At 39.3% G+C, this 22863-nt stretch overlaps 3 protein-coding genes across 4 annotated transcripts in view; all 3 read right to left on the bottom strand.

The window, feature by feature from the left end:
• The window catches only part of LOC144638792 (uncharacterized), a 41566-nt gene extending 32345 nt beyond the window's left edge, over window positions 1-9221 (bottom strand). Inside the window, exons 1-5 of one of the 2 annotated variants that reach the window (XM_078498047.1) lie at window positions 9045-9221; window positions 8269-8432; window positions 7591-7785; window positions 5921-6252; window positions 5488-5635 (exon numbers count right to left, since the gene is read on the bottom strand). In XM_078498047.1, the coding sequence (XP_078354173.1) occupies window positions 5488-5635; window positions 5921-6252; window positions 7591-7785; window positions 8269-8432; window positions 9045-9220 (1015 nt within the window). In that variant the 5' untranslated portion in view covers window position 9221. Of the gene's footprint in view, window positions 1-2085; window positions 2157-5487; window positions 5636-5920; window positions 6253-7590; window positions 7786-8268; window positions 8433-9044 lie in introns of those variants that run through there. The other variant, XM_078498048.1, reaches the window with a different exon arrangement.
• Window positions 2072-4713, bottom strand: LOC144639027 (pancreatic secretory granule membrane major glycoprotein GP2-like). The gene is made up of 3 exons (XM_078498291.1): window positions 4589-4713; window positions 3428-3718; window positions 2072-2451 (listed from the first exon to the last, which is right to left on the bottom strand). The coding sequence occupies exons 1-3, from the start codon at window positions 4644-4646 to the stop codon at window positions 2072-2074; spliced, it is 729 nt and encodes a 242-aa protein (XP_078354417.1). The 5' UTR covers window positions 4647-4713.
• Window positions 9222-14339: 5118 nt separating the features above from the next.
• Window positions 14340-21590, bottom strand: LOC144638549 (E3 ubiquitin-protein ligase TRIM45-like). Its single transcript, XM_078497742.1, has 5 exons — window positions 20188-21590; window positions 18615-19103; window positions 17337-17595; window positions 15648-16402; window positions 14340-14683 (listed from the first exon to the last, which is right to left on the bottom strand). The coding sequence occupies exons 1-5, from the start codon at window positions 20636-20638 to the stop codon at window positions 14367-14369; spliced, it is 2271 nt and encodes a 756-aa protein (XP_078353868.1). The 5' UTR covers window positions 20639-21590; the 3' UTR covers window positions 14340-14366.
• Window positions 21591-22863: the final 1273 nt, after the last annotated feature.

Genomic DNA, 22863 nt, shown 5'->3' with positions numbered 1-22863 from the left:
TATGTAGCTTGTTTCGTAAATATTTACCAGCTTCCGGTGCAATTCCCTTCCAACTATCACTTCCGGTTACATTTTCGCGGGCTTTTAGGTTATGACGGCGCGGTTACATCGCCTTTACGCTTATGGCGTCTACGAGTGAAGAAAAGTTCCCCCTCCCTCCGCTCCCTGCGTTCTGTTGTTGGTTTGGGTTGGCGGGTCCTCCCTCACCTTTGCTGGGATAATACTTTAAGGTTTCCATATTTTAAGCTTTCTATCCTTGATATTAAAAAGTAAACGGCCACACCCGTGGCCAAAATCTGCCAAATGGTAGTCTTGTCTTTTATTATCCCAGCAAACAGAGCTTTGCCAAAGCAACACATACATACTTATTTATATGCATGGCATCTAATCTAGGAGGAACAGGATACTTAAAGGAAGCGAGTGGTCAGAGAACATTTAGCTAAACTGTCATAGAAATGTCATTTCATTAAAGTGCCAGACAGCACAAGCACAAGCACAATAACACTTTATTCGCTAATTGCGCTGTAATCAAGTGAAAACTGTTGTAAAATACTTCTGTGTTTTCGCTTCCAGCGTTTGCTATTTTTTTTTTCATTTCTCCTTTCTCTCATGTTGTGACGTGGTTCAACAAACCGTTTTATTTTCTTGTATTTTCTGTGTCGACAACGTCTATCTCTTTTGTCAACAGAGAAAAGAAACAAATCAAATAAAATAATAAAACAGACAAAAGTTATTGGGATGATGTAGCCGGCAGTATTATTATCATAATCTTTTTCTACCAAAAGCGTTATTACTTTCATAATGCTTAAAAATCCACCTAACAATGGGGTTGCATTATTATTGTGTTATGAAAAGACTGACTGCATAAAAATACTTCTATAAACCAGACCTCTGGCCACATTAATACTTCTCAAAGTTTCACTAGGCCGACGCGGCGGGATAAATTCAATTTTTATTATTGACCGCAATTGGCCGCGCGCTTACTACCTTGTACAATACTGAAAATGTAAAACAAAGTAAAGCAGGGGTGCACTGTAATAGCGCGAAGGCAAAAATGAGAGTATTCAATATTGAAAGTAAAGAAAGGGGAAATTGATTAAAATAAGTTCTGAGCAGGCTACAACATTGTACGCAACATTGCCGGCAAGTATTAGTAGGTTTTCAGTCGATGTGGCCACATGGAGCAAAACTCTTCTCAGATTTGGCGCGTTGACTGCCCGGGGGGGGGGGGTACTCCCTATTATGGCCTATACGGGGAGGCTCCGCCCGAAAGGTGTACCTTTTTTTCAGGCTTCGGGTATATAAAAGTTAGGGATTTCACAAGTTTAGGTAAGTGAAAGGGTGCGGAAATATTTCATTTAGGTATTTAAAAGGGCCTTTAATTGAAATATTTCGAACAGACGCAATTTATGGCTGTATAATTTTAATTTATTAAGCGCTACATGAAAATAACAAGAAAACGTCTTGTTCTAAGTCTATGCTATGCCTTTTAGGTATATGAAAGGGGTACCTTTTTTCAGCAAAAGGTATACGAAAGGGGTACAATTTCTACCAAAATGGTATATAAAAGGGTAAGGGGTTAGAGATCGGGACGGAGCCTCCCCGTACAAAACTTTTTTGAGTAGCCCCCCCCCCCCCCCCCCTCCGGGGTTGACTGTAAAACGATACGAAGCCAACCTCCATTCTCGTCCCAGAGCCGCTTGTCCCTTTTAGCCGGCAGAGCCTGTGCACGAGAAACAAGTGGCTCTGGGGACACATGATTCGATTAGCTACATTTTTACAAAAGGAGTTTCAAATCAAGCCAACCAGATCAACCGTTTCAAAATCTAGTTTTAAAAGGGATTTTAAAACGGTTCATTTGATTGGCTGTTCCTTTTGTTTAAAATCTAGCCAATCAAAGCATGTGTCCCCAGAGCCACTTGTTTCTCGTGCACAGGCCAAGAGGGACAAGTGGCTTTGGGGACGAGAACGAGCTAACCTTTTCCCAGGGTCTCTCTTCTTTCCACTCCAGGGGAAAGGAATCAAAAAGACTCTGGAAACAAGGTTGTTAATGAAGCCGTCATAGCCGGCATCATGACAACTTACCAGCGTCGGCGTCACCACAATACCGAAGTTTGCATATAGGCGTCTTCTGTAACTCGTATACGAAATGTGTACCACAGTTCCTCACTCTGATATTGTTATTCCACCAACAGCAGTTGTTTTCCCAGTGATAACAGACTTGACGAGGCACCACACCTTCGGCGACTGTGGGGTGTGCAATAGCAAGCCAACCTGGAGCATTCGTACCGCAGCGATATGTGTCAACACATGTCTCCGGCATTTGATTCCCGGCAGCTCCTTGGAAACGGTACCACCCTGATACCAGGCCAGAGTCGCATCCGTTGTACCGCAATGCGTTTCGTTGAGCGCGGTCACTTCCATTTAGGACTGTGTAATTAGAACATTCATCTATGGACGTAAAATAGACCAATTAGCTACTGCCATGGCATATTTCCTTGTGTTAAGGCTTGCCATACAGCTTACAGTATTTGTTTCCTGTTTATCTTAGGGTTTTACAACAAATTGAAAGGTCGTTATTTCTTTTACGTTACTTTCTTTCGAGAACCTTTTTACTAAACTTATTTAGTTTGTGAAGAAAAGCTTAATTTGTGAAACTTATCCCGGTGGTTCTTTGTGAGTGCGCAAATAAAACTTCCCCTTTTAACTGACTGCTAACGTTACAAAATATATTACGTATTCCCAATCCGAAAGAGCAATCCAATTAAGCAAAAAACATTGAGCTTTTCAATCCTCAGCAAATGTTTGTTACTTATTTGGCTAGAGTGCTGAATAATGTTGGTAATTATTAACTTGCACGACAAGGTCACATTATGTCCCAGAAAAGCACTAGTAGAGATATGCCGGAAACAGAACAGAGTAGGACATACATATGTAACCTCATACAATGTGCTGCAACAAGCGTTCATATTGCTCAAAAAACGCTTTTCGAACAGAATTTCATCACTTCCTTAAAATTTTTTGCTTGTAGTGTGGTTTAAAAGTTTTTTCTTGTATTGGTGGTTTTAATGCTTCTTCGACTCTTTGCTCAAATGTAAGGTTAGAGATGTTGCGTTTTCAACAATAAATAGTCTAAAGTCTACAAGTACAAACGATGTAAAAAACCAAGCGGAGCACAACCTCGTTCCCAGGGTCTCTAGAACTTTCTCCCAAACTGGAGCAGTCATTTTTTTCTTAACAGGTGACTACTGTAGTATCAATCGCTGCTACTGATATTTCCACACGCTTTTCTAAAGACGCCTCTCAAGTGAGAAAGAATTGAGCGCATGAGGAGTCACGCCAGTTTATTCTTGTACCTCGCTCACAAATATAGCATGCAGTCTTATCCGCCATCTTCAGATAAAGAGGCTACTGAAGACTTTCTTACCTTTCATCGTTGTGACGTTGACGCATGAGCTCAAAGCTCCGTCTGCTACAGTGTAGGCTAGCAACTGAACACAGTAGTAAGTATTGTGTACAAGGTTTGATACTTCCAATGACGTCACGTTGGCATTTACAACTGACTCGTGTTCTACGACCTGTTCTGCATTTTTTACGTACACTTTGTATCCCCGGACTATTCCGTTCCTTTCCTGCTCTGGAACCTCTCCCCATGTGATAAATATCGTATCGACTGCTGTTGCAGTGACTGATATGTTAGCTGGTGGTGAAGAAGGCGCTAAAAGAAATGCATAATTATAATATGTTATCGCAATGAGTTGTTTTTAATTAAAAAGACAGTCAATCTGTCAATCAATCAGTAAATCACTTACTCTCACTCAACCTAAAAATCAATTAATCGATCGATCAGCCAATAATTAATGTATATTGTGTCTTAAAACATTACGATACTTTTAAAAAAAGGGAGAAAATGCATATTGCTACTAGTTTCTGAAACTGCACCCCAATTACAAACAAAGAATTCAGAAGTTCCGTAAATGATCTTATAAACGTCCCGTCTGATATTATTAAATAAAACCTGACGTTAATGAGAAAGACGCGTATATTTAATTTTCACGAACAAGCAAAACTAGCAAACTTCAAATTTTCTTAGGCTCTCATTTACAAACTATGCAATGAACGTGAGAAAAAAATCCTCGCAACCAATTCATTGGTCGACAATAATACTGTATCCCTCTTTAGCCAAATTATTGTCTGTAATGTTAAATTTCAATGGTCTCGATAATATCAGGATTTGCGAAGCCTGCACACAAGAAAGGAGTTTGGTAGTTTGGCTCTTCTTATCAAGTTGTGATTTCAATGGCTCTCGACGGATCGCGCCGTGTAATTTTCTCTTTTCAAGTCCTCCCTTTTTCTGTTTGGGAATGACGTTTATCAGAAAGTGGAAGTTTACTCATCATCATCATCTCTCATCATCATCTCCTTTTTTACACGATAGGTCTGTTCAAACTAGATCAATTACGGTCTTTACTAGTTTTTGCGTGAGCAATGGCTTAAAAATAAGAAAACTGAAACTTACAATTGTACAGCAATAAATCTGTTAACAAAATCTGAGCAGTGAGCGATTTCTAAGCACACCAATTCTTACCATCTTCCGCTGTAAATGCACAGATTTCATCACTTTCGTCTCCAAACCCTCCTATCATTGTTATCGCTTTTACGGTCACACAGTACTTCTTGTATTTGTTCAATCTAGTCAGTGTTTTTTCCTGTATCAAGCTTCATTGACAACTATCTCATTTGTTACATTGTCGTGATCTGTTCTTTTAATCAGGTATCCTTCTATCGCATTAGGATCAAAATACGCTCTCCAGTGATCCCAGCGTATCAGTAGTGAAGTTGAACTGGTATTGAATACCTCGATGATCTTCGGTGCGTCAGTTGGGGCTAAAAATAAAACCACAAACGATTAGCTATTACTTTTAAGGTCAGAGTTTAAAGGATCAGAGGTTGTAAAGAAAGAAACTCAACCTTGGTCTAGCAAGAGATCATAAAACAACAAGGCACAGTCGAACCCTTATTAAGAGGCCACCCATCTAGCTGCCACCCCCCTATTAAGCGGACAGTTATCAAAGTCCGAAAGAATTGCCAGTACAGCTAGTGCTATACTGTAAATAAAACCCCTTATTTAGCGGCCACCTTCCAGCCGTCCCAATGGATTCATCTGAGCGGTCACCAAGAGTTATATACCATATTTTCTCGATAAAACGACCCCGGCATTTATTTCAAACTTGGCCCGATAGAGCCGGCGTTTTATTTGATTCCAAGAGTTTGTTCAAGCCCTATGTTTCCAAGAAATGATTTTTATTCATTAATTTTGGCAGCTACATTTGTAGTAATTGTAGACATTATTTTTAAAGCATATTAAGCCTTTAATAATTGTTTAAGGGGTTTATTCGTCAAATACAGCTTGGAGACCCGGCGTTAATTCGGGGCCCGGTGTTTAATCGAGAAAATACGGTCTCTCGACTATTTAAAATCGCTTACATTTGGCTGGCTCTCCATAAACTTTAAGGCCCATACAGCTCGCATTCGAATGCACAGGCCAGATACGAACAGAAGTCGTTATGTTGGCATCTATGAGGTAATTTATCTTACTGGAGAGATGATCATCATATGCATTGCCCTCAAAAACCTGCAAAACCACCATGACTAATGTACTTTATTTTTGTAGGAAACGCATGTGGAGAAGTGAAGCTAAAGGCTGGCGTAGTTAACTAGAAAGTTTATTATTACTTTTGTGTCTTCATTAGCGTAAAAAATACAGGTAACAGACAGCACTTGCAAGACCGGTAGAACATTGACTTTGGTTTCTGATCTTGTGACTGTTCAAGCCAGCACTCATGACGGAGACGTATTAATAGTACCGGCCCTCTTAATAGTAAAATACTTTGCACTGAAAAATAGAAAAAGAACTTACCGTTACGTTCCCAGATCCATTATAAAATTTCCATTCATTACAGTTAGCTGAGACTTCTTCAAACATCTCAACAAGGTACGAAGAGACATATTTTGTTTCACCATCCAACATTTGTATGCCTTGAGTTTCAATCACACATATGTGATACAGGATTGTGAAGTTAAGCTCTATATAAGATGTCACTGATTCGTTGAAGCACCACACAACTGTGTCATTATCCAGGACTGGCTGTTCTCCAGTGGGATGTTTAGGCAGGATGGAAGCATTAAATGGAATGGAAAAACTGGTTACGTTGTCATTGGTGAGGTTGATGGGATAAGCTTTACAAAAACCTAAAAAAGAAAGTAGCGTTTACGTTGACACCTTTTATTTTTCTGGTTCTCAATGATATCCACATGCAATAAAAACACGCACTGCTTAAACGCCGCCTTAAGTTGATATTAGACAGTTAAGCCTCTCTGCTCCGTAAAGGCCTCTTTCGTGTTCCGTGCGGGATGGGAAATGGGGAGAGGTGAAAAGTAAGCGCGCGGAGCCTGGAGAGAATCGAAACGAAAGCGCGCGGGGGACAATTTTGTGTTTTGCCTTCCTCCCCCCTTGTTTTTCGCTTTCCCACACTTAAGGAGCCTCTGCGGAGGGAAGAGCAGTTAAGCGTGGTTTTCACTAGCGACGCAAGCACAATTGCAAGGATAACAGCTCTTATTTCACTGTGAAAACGGCTTTGATGCAAGCAAAAGCACAAGCGCATTGCATTTTGATGCTTGCGGCAAGCACAAGAACAAGGGTCAAAATTTACCCTTTTGTGTGATTGCGCTTGTGCTTGCGTCGCTAGTGAAAACCAGGCTTTAACAATTCATGTCACTGAAATTTAGGAGACAGGTCATTTTAGCCTGAATAATTAAATAAACATTTTCATTGACGCATTAATTCTCCCCCCACTCGAGAAGGTTGCAATTCGACCTTAAATGTTCCATACTAGTGACGTAGCTCTAAAGGGATGCTTTTAGTGTCTCTGATTGGTTGTTACTTGCGGACACAAATTTAAAACCGAGCAACAACCAATCAGAGACACTTCTTTGATCTCTGGACTTAAACTCAAGTCGCCGTTGAACGCACAAGAGGCCATCCAGATCGTCAAATCCACCTTCAGACGATAACATCACGGCTGAACTGACCAATCAACTTCAACGGACCAGACTTATAACATCATCGACTGACAACAACTTTTCACTTGACTCTGAAGATGACTCCCGCTCAGGTTGTCGAAACGTCAGTCACCAACAACAGTTCTTCTCAGGACTACTGATACTTCTGGGTTCAAACCATTTACTGTATAACACTAGATGTATTGCCTATTTAGAGCAATTTTTACTTAATTGCAACGCTTAGTGATTAGTTTAAAAATTGGCGCCACTTTCTCAACCAATCATAAATAAAACCAAAAACAAGCGCACACGTTTTCCCGCGCTTCTCGCTGACTCCATGTATTTACTTCGAGTTTGGATTGGTTTACTGGATTGTCTGCGTCTGTTGCGATTGGCCAGAGTGATTACTTTGGCTTTGGTTTTACGACCCTTAATTGTTAAAAACCGCTCTTTGATTCGATACGGATAAAGTCAGTGTGAATATATGCGAAATATCAACAACGATACTGATCCTTAATCAATAATTACCGAGTTCACAAGGAAAAACTCCGATGTTACAATCCTGGGACTCGGTTAATTCATAGCCATCAGTTGAATAATTAAATAATGACGGGTAAGTAAGACACGAGCGGTTACGAGACTGTCTCCCTTCAGGTCCGCAAGGCATGCTGCAAGGTGACCAGGCCTCCCACTCACCCGGATGTAGAGTACCATATGATCCATCTAAATAGACAAACAGACTAAATGAGCTGAAAAAAAAATTAATCAGAACTGTAACAGGTTTAAAGGTAAATGAATTTATTTTCTAGCTAAACGTGGGTTTAAATATAAGCACAAAAGCGCTGCTCTAGTAGCAGTGTATTAAAGAGGCGGCTTTGGTTGAAACCAAACAATGGATTATATTTTGTCTTTGCCCAAGCCCATCCTATGCCTTACTGTCCTAATAATGAAATAACAAAACGGAAATATTGCATAGGATCGATATCCGGACATGTCAGTTTTTAACAGTTTACAGTCGGACATAAGAAATCTGAACTCTAGACTTTTGTTTAGGCACATTCCAAAACTTACTGCATATAACCGTTTAAATACCATTGATTTTTTCAGAACGTTAAATGAAAACCATATGGACAATTAGCATGTTATCATTTCGTTTCGTTTTTTCGCAAGATTTAAAAATTGGTTGATACCGCAAGTTTCACTTACCTTGTTGGTACGTAACAAGTTGTTCCCTGGGTACTAATATCGTGCTGTTCTCGCCAGGACCGCTGACCTTTAGATGGAAGTGACCAACTTCATCTTGAGGATGGATTCGAAGAACTTCAATGTAGTAGGCCTTTCCTTCGGTAAAGTTTGCAGATGAGTCAGCCCTGAATAAAGTAGAAAAATGTTATCAATTAATCATTCAAATCTACAAAGGCTGTTTTGTTGAACACAGTTTAAAATTGTTTCCTTCATAGAAGTTGCTAACTGATCAAGTTCTGTCGACTTCAAATTTAGCACAATAAAGGCACGTGTTAGAGCTTACTGGAACCCTATGTCATTAAACCTGGTTTAACTACATTGTGAGCATCTTTTGGTGGTGTGAACGGGGTATAAACCTCGAATACGATTCCAACTAGCTATAAGGATGTGAATATGGCGCCTTTTTACTACGTGACTACAGCATGGTTACTAAGCTAGCCAAATTTGGTGACCCCACAAGCATTGTGCTTTAAACCCTATCGTGTGTAAATAAAGGTTTTGATGATGATGATGATGATGATGATGATGATGATGATGATGATGATGATGATGATGGTCATGCAGGCTACTGAACATGGCGATCAGTTGTCAAATAAATGCTTCGCGATTGTTAGGAGGTTACTCCATATCTGTGATAACTAAAGCAGACTTCTGTTTACTAAGTCACTAGAGGTTTAGTTATGCGCAGGTAGGGCCAAAAGAATCGAAATGAAACTTTTTAACAATAATTTACTAACATTTTAAAATCCTGTTGCGTCATGCCAAGACTCGAACTTCCTCCTGTGACATTATCTTTGCTGTCTTCTGATTCTTTGATAACCCATTCACAAGCTTGATAGCACGAGAAATAAAACTCGTATACCCCCGTTAATGGACACAGAAAGGAAGTCCGCCAGCGTATCCCAGCCGACATCCCTGTTAGCCTGGCGACGGTAGCAAAGTAACTTCCTTTTTTGACAAAGGACCTGTAAGGTGGGGTCCCTACACTTATTACTGATTTCAAGTCTTTTATTGTCTGTATGTTGTAGATGTTGCCATTCCACATTTCTACAAGAATCCCTTTGACGGCTGTTAAACAAAGAAATAAAGTTAGTTATATTGAATGAGAATTGTGGAAGGAATCAAATAGAATTGAACCAAATAGGAAAACTGCACCCCAGAGCTTAAGGTTGGTGACAGGCTATTTTGGTGCCCATCTTTTAATTACTCACTTAGAATTCAATTGTTAATTTATTTATTTACTTTTTCCCTGTGTGTTTGTTGTTACCTGACTCTAGATTACTGATCCCTTAATTTCTTAAAAAAAAAAATACTAAAATGGTACAAAATTCCGCAGGATTTATAAAACCTCGCTCCTCCGTTCCCTTCCTTGGTGCACGTTGCAATGTAATCTTGTACCTAATTACCAAGCCCTGCACTCCCTGTTTTCTCGCATGCGGTGCCTGGCGAAAAGACTACAACCTTTCAAAACCATAGAGAGGAACTACTCAAATGCATTTTAAAATGTAGCATTTTACCAAAATGCGCTTTTAAATTATGTTATTTATTGTACGTTTTGTGGTCTATTTTTTCTTGGCTTATCGCAAAGAGTATGGCACGAAGCTCCCAGTGTTGTGGTCTGGCCGTTGTGTGAAGTACAGCACAGTATGTGTACAGCGCATTTGAACATATACATATGGAAAATGCGCTTTATAAATGTATTATCATTTATCATTACTAGCTAACAGTGTTTCCATAAAGTTTTACAGGAAAACTTCCTTTATGCCTAATACTTTAGACACCGTTATATTCGCAGAACAAAAATGTCACAAAATTTACGAAACGAAGTAACACCTACATTCTGGAACGCATGAGACATTGTAGAATGTGTAACATGTTGGGACGTAAGACAATAGCGTCAACGCCGCCTGCAAAACACAAATAATTGTTATAATGCTGGAATTTTTACCCCAACAGTGCACGCTCTCATTGGCTGCTTCGAGGTCACATAACATCTAACAATAAAACTGTTTATTAATCTCCCGCCAAAACTCTGAACGGGTAACATTTCAAAAAATATGACGTCAGTGAGTAGCAGTCACTTGAATCCGCGAATATTGACCTACGACCGCGCTGTTCTTCTGAAGTCTTCGTTGTGTTATATAACAAATCACTTATTCACTGGTTCCTCGAGAAATCAGTTAATTTTTTCCCTCGAATCTCAACATTTCCCTCGGCTCCTCCTCAAGGAACATTGGGATTCTCGGGAAACAAAGTTAACCGCTTCTCTCGGAACCCGTCTTATAATGGTTTAAAAGTAGGTCCGTTCTCAGATCGCACTAGGAACAATCCGTTTGACAGTTGCTGAGACACTTTACTCCAGGTCCAAATACAAGGACGCATGTTTATATCTCTCCCTTTCAGTCACAAAAAAAGAAACTGGCCTAGAAGATAAACAAGTTGTTTGTCAGGTGTTTACACTTTGAAAGCTGACCGACAACTTGATGTAAGAATGGCCAGGCCAGGCCCCTTTTATTCTGGAACTTCTTTTGGAAGCGAAACCAAACCTATTTATCATTAGGTAACAATATTGTTTCCCGCAAAGCATCTTCATTTCCTCTTCGTCTAAAAGACATCAATTTTTAAACATTAACAACATAATTTTAAAGTTGCTTTGTTTATAATGCTTTGACGCTAGCCAGTGTTTAATAATTTAAAAAGTGTATGTAGCGGGATTGAGGCGTAACCTTTCCATAAAAAATTTAAAATTATTCTAAACAACTTTTTTTTTCCCAGTTCGCGGCCCGTCTCGTCGGTGACGGTGGTCAGGCCTGTCTCCCGTGGCTCCTGTATTCGTGGATGAGCGCGCGCGTGCGCTTGGGGCGTCTTGATGTGTTTGCCTTGTGGTCGCTTCCCCTGTTGCCCCTCCGGTCTTGTGGCCGGTCTGATCTGGCGTCTGTTACAGACACTGTACTTTCACCGTCACACTGACGGACGGATGTACCGTCGACATGTGTATTAGTCGTTTTTTGAATTTCTACAATTTTGCTGCTGTCTCGACTATTCTAAACAACCTATTTGCAATGTTTGCAGACAAACAAAAAGGGGAAGTTTATTTTTCGACTATGAAATTTTATTTGAAAGAAATGATGTCTGTTTATATTAATTGCTTCTTTATTAAAATAAAAAGAAAGAATAATAGCCACTGGAGTAAATTAAAGAAAGGACATAAAAGGAGAAGAAAATTCAAGAAATTAAAATTTAACTCTTTTGAAAACAAGTTATGATAAACAATAAATGATTAATGATATTGAAATTTATCAAATATCTAACTTTGTAAAGTTGAAGTTAAAAAAAATTGTTTAAAATCATCTTTTATCGTTACTTTATTCAAACTAGGGCCATGAATTACACCGTTAGTCATCTCGTTTGTTGTAGTAAATTAACGATTCGAAAGGAACTAAAGATTGGGACGTTGAAACACACGAATATTGATAATTATTTAGTCTAGACATACTGACAATACTGCACAAGAACTTTTCATCTTAATATATTCAATTTCTAATCTATAAGCTACTTGTAAAGGTTACTGTATGAAATAAACTTGAAACGAAAACTTTAGGAAAAGAAATAAATTTTTTTGATAAGGTTTCATACGTTAAACTTACTAATATATAAGGCAGTAACTATCTAAACTTTAAAAACTTATTAAATGCAGATATTCCTAAATAAATTTCTCAAGTGACGTGATAACGAAACCTTACCAGAATTTGAGAAGTCTTCATTTGTAAATCTCCCTTTTCCTCGCCTCTCTTCCTTTCACAAACTTTATCTGATTATTTTTCAAAAACTTGTCAAGTAAACTGTTTCAGTTGTGCGAGCCAGAACTCCCATACTGTATGATTCTACTTAATGTCGATGTTTTGTTTTGCAGTGTATGTACACCTGTATAAATCAGTCGAATCGACCAGGCATGATGTTAACCAAACGTTTCGACCAGTGGCTGCTTGCGAATTCATCTATTGTTTGTCAGCGGTCTTGGTCTGTTAAAAGCGAAGCGCGCGAGGTCTAAAATAGAATGCAAATGAATTTAACCCCCACGAGGCTCAGAAACATCAGCGTGTTCTGAGGAATCAGGCGAAGTCGGAAGTGTTCTGACACCGGCTCTAAAGGTTGAAAATCGTCCTCCATTTCGTTTGTTGTCTGAGTCTTGTCTGAGTCGTGACGTCACTCGCCCCGTATTACGGACTGCAGGGTCTAGTCTTACTGTTTTTCTTTAAGCCCTCAGCAAAGCAATTAATATGTATTCACACTGGAATAATAACACAGCATAATACTCATTTTCATTTCATTGAAGCTCTGATGAATAATGTATCAACTAAAGTCAACAAAACAGAACAGGGATCTTTATTCAATTATGAGGCTCAGGGTAGTCCTTTCAGGGGCTACCCTGGTGGTGTCTCTGAAGTCGTCAAATACGAAAAGGATTTTTCTGATACGCCAAATCCCATTCTGTTATTGTTTTCTTATTATTAAAAATTTTGGTTTCACTTCAGCTCCAAAATTTTTAACCGTCAAGGTCCCGTATTCGCTTGAAGGAATACTAAAGCAGTCATACAATTCAATGTCAGTTTAAACTGGTAATAAATCCCTGGGAATGAATTACATAATTAACTATATGCAAATAGCTGTATAAAAAACCGACACGTGCTTCCTTATGCCTCTACTCTTGTCCGCGAAATAAGCTTTGCCCCCCCACCCACCACCCTCACTCGAGGAAGTCTTCGCCATCTACCTGGCGATCAACTGAGCGTGGTTTGGGCTTGTCTTAGGCCAGAGCGATTCCCCATACCATATCTACATGTCATGATTAACAATACCCAGGGCAGGATCGATATTGCACTAAGCGGGTGTTTTAAACGATCAGACATGAAAATGCTCAACATGGTTCCCACGAGAAGGAGAGGACTCTAGCAACGAGGTTGGAAAAATGTTTTCTTTTAGCGGCTCAAAAAAGCTCATCTGACGCCCAACTTGGTCGCATTTAGTGTTTAATTCAAATTTTCGAACGACCAACTCCATCCCTTTCAAATTCTTGGTTTTCACGTGACGTCATCAAAATTCTTGTTATTTTCTACAACCTGTAAAATTCTTGATTTGTTTAACTCAATACTTTGGATTTAATTTTTTGCAGCGCGTGACAGTATCGTTACTTGCGTGACAGTGAAAACCAGCAATAGGCGCCCCTTCGGGCTTTTGAACAACTCGCATGCTGCAAGATATATCGTCAGGCTTGAAGACGCACTGGGATAGAAAATAAAAAAAAAAAAAAATAATTTTTGACTAGTTTAACTCGCTTTTATCGGAGGCCTGTCAGGCTGCCAAACGTTTTCCATTCAGCATGGTGGAATTCGAGGAAAGGTTTGCAAAAAGCTTATTAACATGTTTGTGATGTTTTAAAGGATTACAATTTGAGTCTATGAAAAATACCCGAGGTCCAGTCCAATACCGAGAATACGAATATTGTCTATTGGGTGTACATCACAACACCGATGTTTTTAGTGGATCACAACTGAACGTCATGACAGAAGCTTTGTGCGAATCCCGTAGGTAATAGGTCTTCCTTCGGTCGAGACACTGAAGATCGTATCAAAAAAAGTCGCTCAACTTCGATAACAATAGGCTTTGTTTTACGACCTGAAAATGACCTTATATGGCCATTTTTGAACAATGGCGGTAACAGCTTCTAAATACACGCGGGAGTTTTTGAAAGCTTTAATTACCATCGAGCGGGAACGATCGGGAAGACCGAAGGGTAAACAAATTTTACCCAGGGAAGGTGGTACCGGTATATTTTGTTTGGTGCAAATAGTTACTCTCGGGTGGCTGGTAGGGCAAATGTTATAATCAAAAGTAAAAGCTACCTTGTGGTTGTTCAAAGCTTTGGTTCGCATCTTCACAAGTATTAATAAAGTTAAGCGATATTTCATGTTCAAAGCTTTACCGCCACCTTAAGGGGGAGAAGAAGGTCTAACTGCTTTTAGGTGAAAAAAGCCGATCTCCTTTAACGTAAATGTAGTCTAAAAAATCTTAATTTGATTTGAAGAATCCGTGATGATAACTCGTCCAGTTCTGTCCACAGCCACTCCAAAAGGATTACAAAGACTGTCTCTAGCACATTCAGCAATAACGTGACCATCTTCAGCACAGAACAACAGCAGGCAATTCCTCATGCTATCTACTATCAAAATATTGTCATTGGAATCAATAGTGATGGCCTCAGGAGCGAAAACCTTGTTTGATTTTGGAAATGGAAGTGGGATGTTTCGCAAAGGTTTTCCATCCTGGCTGAGTACTTGAAAACCACCATCGTTTGCAAGGGACGCCACAATCTCGCCTTAAGATTTTAAACATAGAAAATGAATTAATAACAAACTGTGATGTAAAAGGATGCTTTTCAGTTCTGAGAAATATTTCTTAACCAAAATTACACACTGCTTTACAATTTTTCGATGTCCCAAACAGACCTAAGAGGGGTTTATGTGAAGTTTATCGAATCCAAAGTTGAATGAAAGAAAGAAAGAAAGAAATAGGTGATTATATAGCGCATTTAAAAAGCTAAATGCGCTTCAAAATAAAAATTTTGGGATGAGATCGGACATCAACATATAAGGCGTTAAGAACAGGAAACGAGGGAAAATAAGGTTTGTGAAACCAGCAGCGTTAGTCGGGAGTGGAGGGGGGGGGGGGTGGGGGGATGGGGGCAGTGTATGGATCATAGTAGCTTGCGTGTTGATGCCAATAATTATCAAAGTTCTACGCGTGTTATTATTCCTCAGTTTCTACACATCACGATCGGGCTACCCAACAAAGAAAGTTAGGCAGAAGTCCGCTTGGGAAGTCGTTGTACTGTCTTCCCGTACCGCTTAGGGTCTTTTAAAGTGAAATTTGTGAATAAACTAACACAGTTTAATCTTTATCGCATTTCAAGCTGTATATTAAAGTGGCAGAAACTTTTCTTTAAGCGGAACCTGAAATCACTAGTGATCACGTTACTCGAATTTGCGAGCTGTTGCCTTTCTGAAAACCTTAGCTCCCGCTTTCCCGTACCCAAAACAACATTTTCACCTCTTCGAAAACAACAGGTGTTATAGTAAAAATTAAAGATGATAATCTTTTAATAGAACAGGTGTTAAATTTCCTATATTACGTAGTTCGAGGTAACTTTTCATTAAAGAAAATCTGAAGGGATTTACCGAAATGATCCGTTGGGTGCCCCGGAACTGATCATCGCGAGCACATTTAAATCATTTTTATTAATTAAAGTTCAAACTTTAGTTGATTCCCTTATTGTTGCTTACCTTTGCTGTTAATCGCAATTCCATATAGTTTACTCTGAAGACCATCGTCTTCGTCCAAACAGCCAACCTTGAAATGTGACAAGTATTCGCCAGAGCTGCTAAATACATAAATATATCTGTTCTGGCAATCAGCAACGTACACACGTTCATCGTTGACAACAACCTGACACTTGCCCAACTTCGCATCATCCCCGAGTTCTGGTATTTTCAACGTTTTTACGAACTCTCCTTTGCTATCAAACGCCTGTACTAACCCTCCGCTCCAATCCGAAACGAAAAACGTTCCGTCTTTGCTAACAGCTACACTAAGAGGGCCGCCTGGGAATTCGCCATTTCCATTTCCTTTCTTTCCAAAAGTGAAGAGGAACTCCCCGGACGAGTCAAAAACTTGCACGCGAAAATTATTGCGGTCGCACACAACAATTCTGTTGTTGATGCCCACTGTTACACCTCTTTTTCCCTTTAGTTGTCCCGGCTCTCCCCCAGGCCCTCCGATTATAAGCTCTGGATGGTTCATGTTTTCGTAGTCACGTGTCTTGTACGGAACATTAACAGCAAACGGACTTTCATTCATCAGGCAACTCCGAATTGTGACATGAATATGGTGTTGTCCCGGGAGAGAAGGAGTGTAAGAAACGTGGTGTTTCCCGCCACTTTGTGCCGTGATCTCAGCGTCATTCACGGCTCCATCCGGGGCCTCGATCTGAACATGAACGTCAGAGCTTTCACATTCAATAGGTCTTCCTTTCCTGTCCCTAAAAAGTAACATTTGATGATAAAATAAATCAGCAAAAAAAAGCCGTAATCGTAATAAAACAACGTTTCACAACCCTTTTTTTTTTTTCTCACCTTTTTCCCTCCCCTTTTTTCTTCACCTTTTTTATTAGACAAAAAGGAAAAAGAGGCAACTAAAAAAAAAAAAAAAAATTTTTATATATAAAAAAAAAAAAATTTTCAATTTTTTTTTTAATTCTTTTTTTTTTAAAAATTTAAAAAAAAAAAAAAAAAAAAAAAAAAAATTTTAAAAAAATTAAAAAAATTTTTTAATTTTGGAAAATTTAAATTTTTGAAAAAAAGAAATTTTGGGAAACTTGAGCAACTTGTGGAAAGCCCTAACGCAGCCACATTATAAAATTAACAAAAATGTACATTGTAGTATCGACCAAGAACTAAGGGAAGCAGGAAATTCGTATCCCCATCCCCAGAAAAAAAAAACACATCTGCCCAATCTGCCCAAACTCGAAGAAAACTGACTCAGCCAGTGGCAAGTGGTATAAAGCTTTATCGTTTGCTAATATGTTAAAAAAAGTCAGCATATTTGCTTCTAACTTATCATATTAACCAATTAGACTGAGCACTCGAGGTTTCTATCGCGGATGATTGTTGGCGAGAGGCAAACCCTGAGGTCGATAGGAACCGAGAGCGAGCATTCCAATTGTTTTCGCTTTTAGCATAATTCAGTGGCTGTTCTTTTAAACAAGTAGTATGGTTAAACTGATTTAATGACGATTTTTTAATATTTTTGGCCATGATGCACGAAAAACCCTGCGCACACTCCGAAAGCCTTCTATCGATCAGCTCGTCAGGTGACCGTGTATATAATCAGATTGCGAATTTACCAACATTCGGCCACTACGTACGTTATGTCAAAAGTGTTTAGCACTCTTAAAATTTAAAACAGCAACAAACCTGGTTACTACAGTGAAATAAGCTGGCTGGTTGATATTTGCCTCCTTCAGTCCAGGTCCATCTGCTGTACTTGTTGCATGGTGAGCATAAGACGTGTCCACTGAGCCAAATGAGTCAATGAGGCCTTGTAACGCCTCGTTATCAGCACAGAACCTGATAGCATGGTCCTCGCGTGGTTGAAGCTCATAGTGCTCGGTGGCTAGGGTCTGTAGTCTCTCGGATAAAAGATCTTTGGCTGAGAGCAGATACACTGGGTCACCTAAAGAGATAATACAGTAAAGCTAAAACAGAGATCTTTTCTCCCTTCTACGTAATATGCAGATGCGTGTGAATTTTTATAAAGCAAACAACCAATCAGAGACACTAAACGGATCTCTGTAGAGCTACGTCATGAAAATGTAATTTTTCGGATGGAATCTGCGATGGTTCCCCCCGTGAATTTTGCGTGCGAAGAATGACGGCTATCCACTTAGGAAGTGCACCTAACCCCTGCGGCATACTTTCAAAATTGATTCTACATGGTTAGAGAGTTGGATGGTTAAATATTTCTTCATCTCAAGTTGCGTTTTTAAGTATGAAGTTTATTTTTCCAATATGTGAATGAGTATGACGTCTACCCAGGCTTTTAAGCATACTTTTGCTTATATCATTATTACTCGCCATTACCAGACACCAAATTTACAATAAAAATTGTGGAAATTGCGAATATTATGATAATGCTTTTTAAATACTCTTGTGTGAACCAGTCAAAATCTGTATATTGAATGAAGACTGGGTAGACGTCATATTCATTAACATATTGGAAAAATAAACCTTCATAACTTAAACGCAACATTGAGATGAAGAAATATTTAACCATTCAACTCTCAACTCATGTACAATCAATTGAAAGTATGTGTTAGGTGCACTTTAAGTGTTAATCTACAGAATTAAAGAAATCACAAAATTCTTCATAGTTCGCGTAACTAGAGGGTCCTTCGCCGGCTGAACGCTGAAGCAAAATAGTCAAGCTGAAGTTAGGAAAATGAGTGGTGAATCCGCGAGAGGAATGGACCAGATAAGGGAGAGAGGAACCACTGCGCTCTCATTCTTCTCGCGGCTTGCCCTCACTTCCGGCCTTCCATTATTTTACTCTTCGGGCGAAGAGGAAAGACCAACAATTTTCACTTTTAGCATGTAACGTTCGTTTTTTGTTTTAATTGTAATGTACATTTGAACATATACACATGGAATTTGCGCACGACAAATTCATAACTATTCATTATTCATAACAATTACCTTCTTCAAGCACCCTCTTGACAAAGCGACATGACACTCGCAAGGTATCCCGGGAAGCCTCCAGTCGTTTTTTCTGTATTTCCAGCGAAGTCTTTCTATTCACTCTTACTAGTTCCACCGCGGCCCGAAGCTCGCTCTTCCTCTGTTCCAAAGCCTTAATCTTCGTATTAAAGCTATCCTCAATCTCCCGCAACACGCCATCAGCTTTCAAGTTTACTCGCGCCTGCATCCAGTCTATAACAGGAATTGCGTTCTCCACTTTGACGCATATGTTCCTTGTTTGTTCCAGCACTTGCGACAGTCTCGGACGCAGCTTAGAATATGCGTCTTCTAGAAACTGCGTCTGGTGTTGTCTGTGGTCTGTTAGCGCACAATTGCGACAGATGCTTACATTACATGTGTCGCAGAAAAGTGCTAGTCTTTCGTCACTGTGTGTTGTACAGTAAGTCGGTCTATTCAGCTCTCTTAGAGACATGGTCTTCAAATGCTCTGCGAAAAGAATGATAAAGGCAACATAAAATGTTTATAATTAAGATATACAAAATGCTTACAGTTAGCTAAATTTGTTTCTAAGGTTTTTCGAAACAATAACAATTAAGCTGGCCAGGAGTATTGCATACTCCTTCCAGGATGGAATGCTAGCCTTTTACAGATCACCCTTATGATCGGCATTCTTTATGCGCGGCCCAAAAAATTCCCGGTACCCATTTATACTTCTGTCTGTATCAGAGAGTGAAGCGCAGACTGTGAAAGTTAAGTATCTTGTAAACAGGCTTCTTAGCGGGGTGTGGGAAGGGGGTAGTTAAAAAAAAAAAACCCCTATTTAAATAAGTCATTATAAAAGGCAGCCACGTACTCATTTTTGTTTTATAAGTGCATTTTTGTAAAAATTTAATTCAAATTTAGGTACAAAATATTTGTTGTCGTTCTTGTTGGAAGGAGGGGTCCAAGAAATAGCCTGCCCCGGGGGGGGAAAAAAGTAGGCAAGTGAGCAAGCTGAGCGCGGTTTGGGAAGGAAGATCTCGCGCTTCGCTTTCCTTTTTCTTCGGGCTATCTCTCCTCGCTAATGTTTTTTCGCCCTTTACCCAACAAGACTCCATCAAAGGCTGGCTAGAGGAGCCCTGTTTGCGAGGCTAAATCCTTCCCGGGAAAACGCGCTCGGAAGAACGCACTTACGATAAAAAAGATTCCTTCAATCTAATTCATTATACTACTCATATAAATACGTCACATTTCAAGGACGAGTACCTTTTTCTCCCTTCCGTGTCGTGCAATTTGCGCATCGCGCGCGCATGCCTCGCGTAGAAACTAAAGTCGCGTGGCAAATATGTTTTCAGGTAGAGTTTTTATGAAAGTAATATGTAAAGTAAAGGATGGTTTATTTTGCAATTATAGCCACAAAAGAATGAGCAAAAAAAATCGTTGAAGGCGATTAACGTTCCGCGTCAATGTGCGGCAAAGAAAATATTCGAACTTATTCTCTCCCTCCACACTGGCAGCGTTCATTTTAAATGTTAGGTAGCAGTACACGATACTTAGCAGATGAAACAAGTTCCAATACTGAGCAACTTACCTAAAGAAAGAAGAGCGTGCTGTTTTGTATCTCTGGCCTTCTTATGAGCCTCAGCGTGAAGTTCGCACAGATAAACCGAACACTCTCTACAGCGGACATGGGCCGAGGAGTCCTCATCTCCATCACAAACATCACACTGAATAGGCTCCCCTTCTTGAATCAGTAACAAGTCGAGTAGGGAAACGAGCAGAGAATTGGCTGGAAGCTTTCTAACTGACTTGCGGCTCTCTAATCCAGTATCTAGCTGGCAGGTTGGACATTTCAGCTGCTTGTCCTTTAGTGGTCGTTCTCGAAGCAGAGTCTCGATACATTTACAACAGAACGTGTGAAGGCAAGGGAGTATTCTTGGATCAAAGAATAGTTTATCGCAGATTTGACAAGTAAGGTTCGTTTTGATGTTGGAAACGACCTCTTCGTGATCCATCACGCTTGCTTCTTTCTCTTCACTCATTTTGGATTACAACTTGAATTGCGAAATCACTGATTTCGATTTAAACCCACACGAAATCAGACTTCACGTTTATAAGAAAGTAAAACAACTTACTGCTAAAGTTTCTTCAACACCTTCTCTTCAAACAAGACGAACTATTAAAAGTTTCCAAGACAATAAACTTCCAATTCGCTGTCAACAGAAAAACAAACACAACTTAATATTTTTGATCCACAAGTAAACTGTAATAATCATTCCACTAACCTCCTTTGTCTCAATATGCTCCCAAATTCAGCGAGACAAAGTACTTTTCGCCGGACTCGACGTATCTTCTCGGGCTCTCTTGTTTAAAAATCTTTCCAAACGACAAATTTGCATCATGTGCCACAACGAAGCCAACTTAACATTCTAGCTTGTGTCGGTTTCAAGAACGTAAAAACAACAATAGTCAATAACTATAAGCATTCAAATTGAGTGATTTAGTCACCAAACCGACAGTCAACAAAAGAAAATGCTTTTGCAATCAATGATTATATTGTCACCCATGGGATTTGGTAAGCTTTTCTTAAGAAAAGCAAGACGCACATAGAACGCCGACCTTTGGGGACCGGCTGCCTTTGCTTTAACGTTTCGCCGCCAATACATTTTAATTTTTGAGCCGAGGCTGAATTGATATTTAATAATCCCAATTTTTTTCATGATTTGGGATTAAAACGTTCGAAACATAAAAATCGTCAAAATTTAAAAGTAGTTTTTACGTAAACAGCTGTGTATTAACAGAACAAATGTGTATTATTCATGTTCAGATTGGCAAATGTGCATTCAAGCATTTTGTGCTCGATTAGTTATTTGCTGAGACTTTTTTAAAGTTTACATTTTGTTTAAATAGTTTAAGACTAAGAAGCCTGAATTTTTTAATACGGCCTTCAACATGCACTGATTAGTTAATAGCGGCATCAATCAATTCGCCCATTTTCAAACTGTTGCTATAAAAATACAATTCGCACCCAGAACAACAACATTTTTTTTTTCCGATACAAGAAAGTATTTTGCGTTACATCTACATAGCTGACAGTTTTGGTAACTCTTCTACGAACTGATTAAAATTTGAAAATTCATGTACGCGTGTAAGTTTGTTTTTCTTGTTCGCTAAGATGACGTATTTATCTCAACTGACGAATTTAAAAAAATCTATAAACAGTTTAATATCTATTCCGGTAAGGTTGGGTAAAAAGGCCCATGATTTATAAACAGAGGCGAGTCTAGAGGGGCCAAAAAATAGGCTAGGAGAAAGGGGCCGGATTTTATAGGGCTCTTCTTGGCCGTGTTCACATGTAGAGCCCGAGCACTGGAACCTGAGCATTGATAAAAGAATAGTTCATTGTTCACACATGAAAATTAAAGTACCCAAGTAACCTAATGCCGTGTTCACCTTAGTGCCCGAGCACTCAAAAGGAATCGTGTACACACAGAAAACCAAAGTACCCAAGTACCATTAAGTGCTCGAGTACAAAAGGTGTGGGCACCTAATAAAATAGTATGTCCACATTAGTGCCTAGCGAGAATCGCACTCGGGCACCGTGCCCAGGCACCAAGTGTGAACACAGTTAAGATTATTGCTTTTAAAGTTGGTGAAGGGCCGGAGGGGAGTGGAGAAAGAGAACTGAGGTCGGCCCCAAAACGGCGGCGAAGGGGGTGGGGGCATTGACCCTTCGGTTCCGACCACGAACTCTCCAAATTTTAAATCCGACTTCTGTAACTCTTTCTTCAATTTCCATTAAAGTCCATTTTACTGGCTGTTTTACAACAAAAAGTAGCTATTCAGTGACTGCAGTGGCAAGCCCAATTCCCTCTCACGTAAGACACTAAGACACTAAGACACCATTTTGTTATACAATCAATCAACTTCTTTCACGTCCTACAATGTACTTCTGATTTATACAATGAAAAAAGTACCCACGACTTTCTCCGGTTATTAATCTCATCTGGTAGTCTGGTTTAATCAAGTACTTAATAGTGGGTAAATAATCAATTAAGAACCTACACTTCATAATAGTAATGACACATGACTCACAATTTCTGATAATTCCCTGACAAACGAAACGTTTTGTTATAATCGGTGCTGCACAAATACTAAAGCATCATTCATAATAAATGCCTGTCTTTAGATTTTTATTAGGATAAATTGTTTATAATTATAGTTTATATTTTAATTCTAGATTTATCATGGACAATTCGTTTGAACT

The sequence above is a fragment of the Oculina patagonica genome, chromosome 14 (assembly GCF_052425735.1).
Source record: "Oculina patagonica isolate OP01 chromosome 14, crgOcupat, whole genome shotgun sequence".
In the NCBI taxonomy this organism is placed as follows: Eukaryota; Metazoa; Cnidaria; class Anthozoa; order Scleractinia; family Oculinidae; genus Oculina; species Oculina patagonica.
This window is presented reverse-complemented; position numbering and strand designations above follow the sequence as displayed.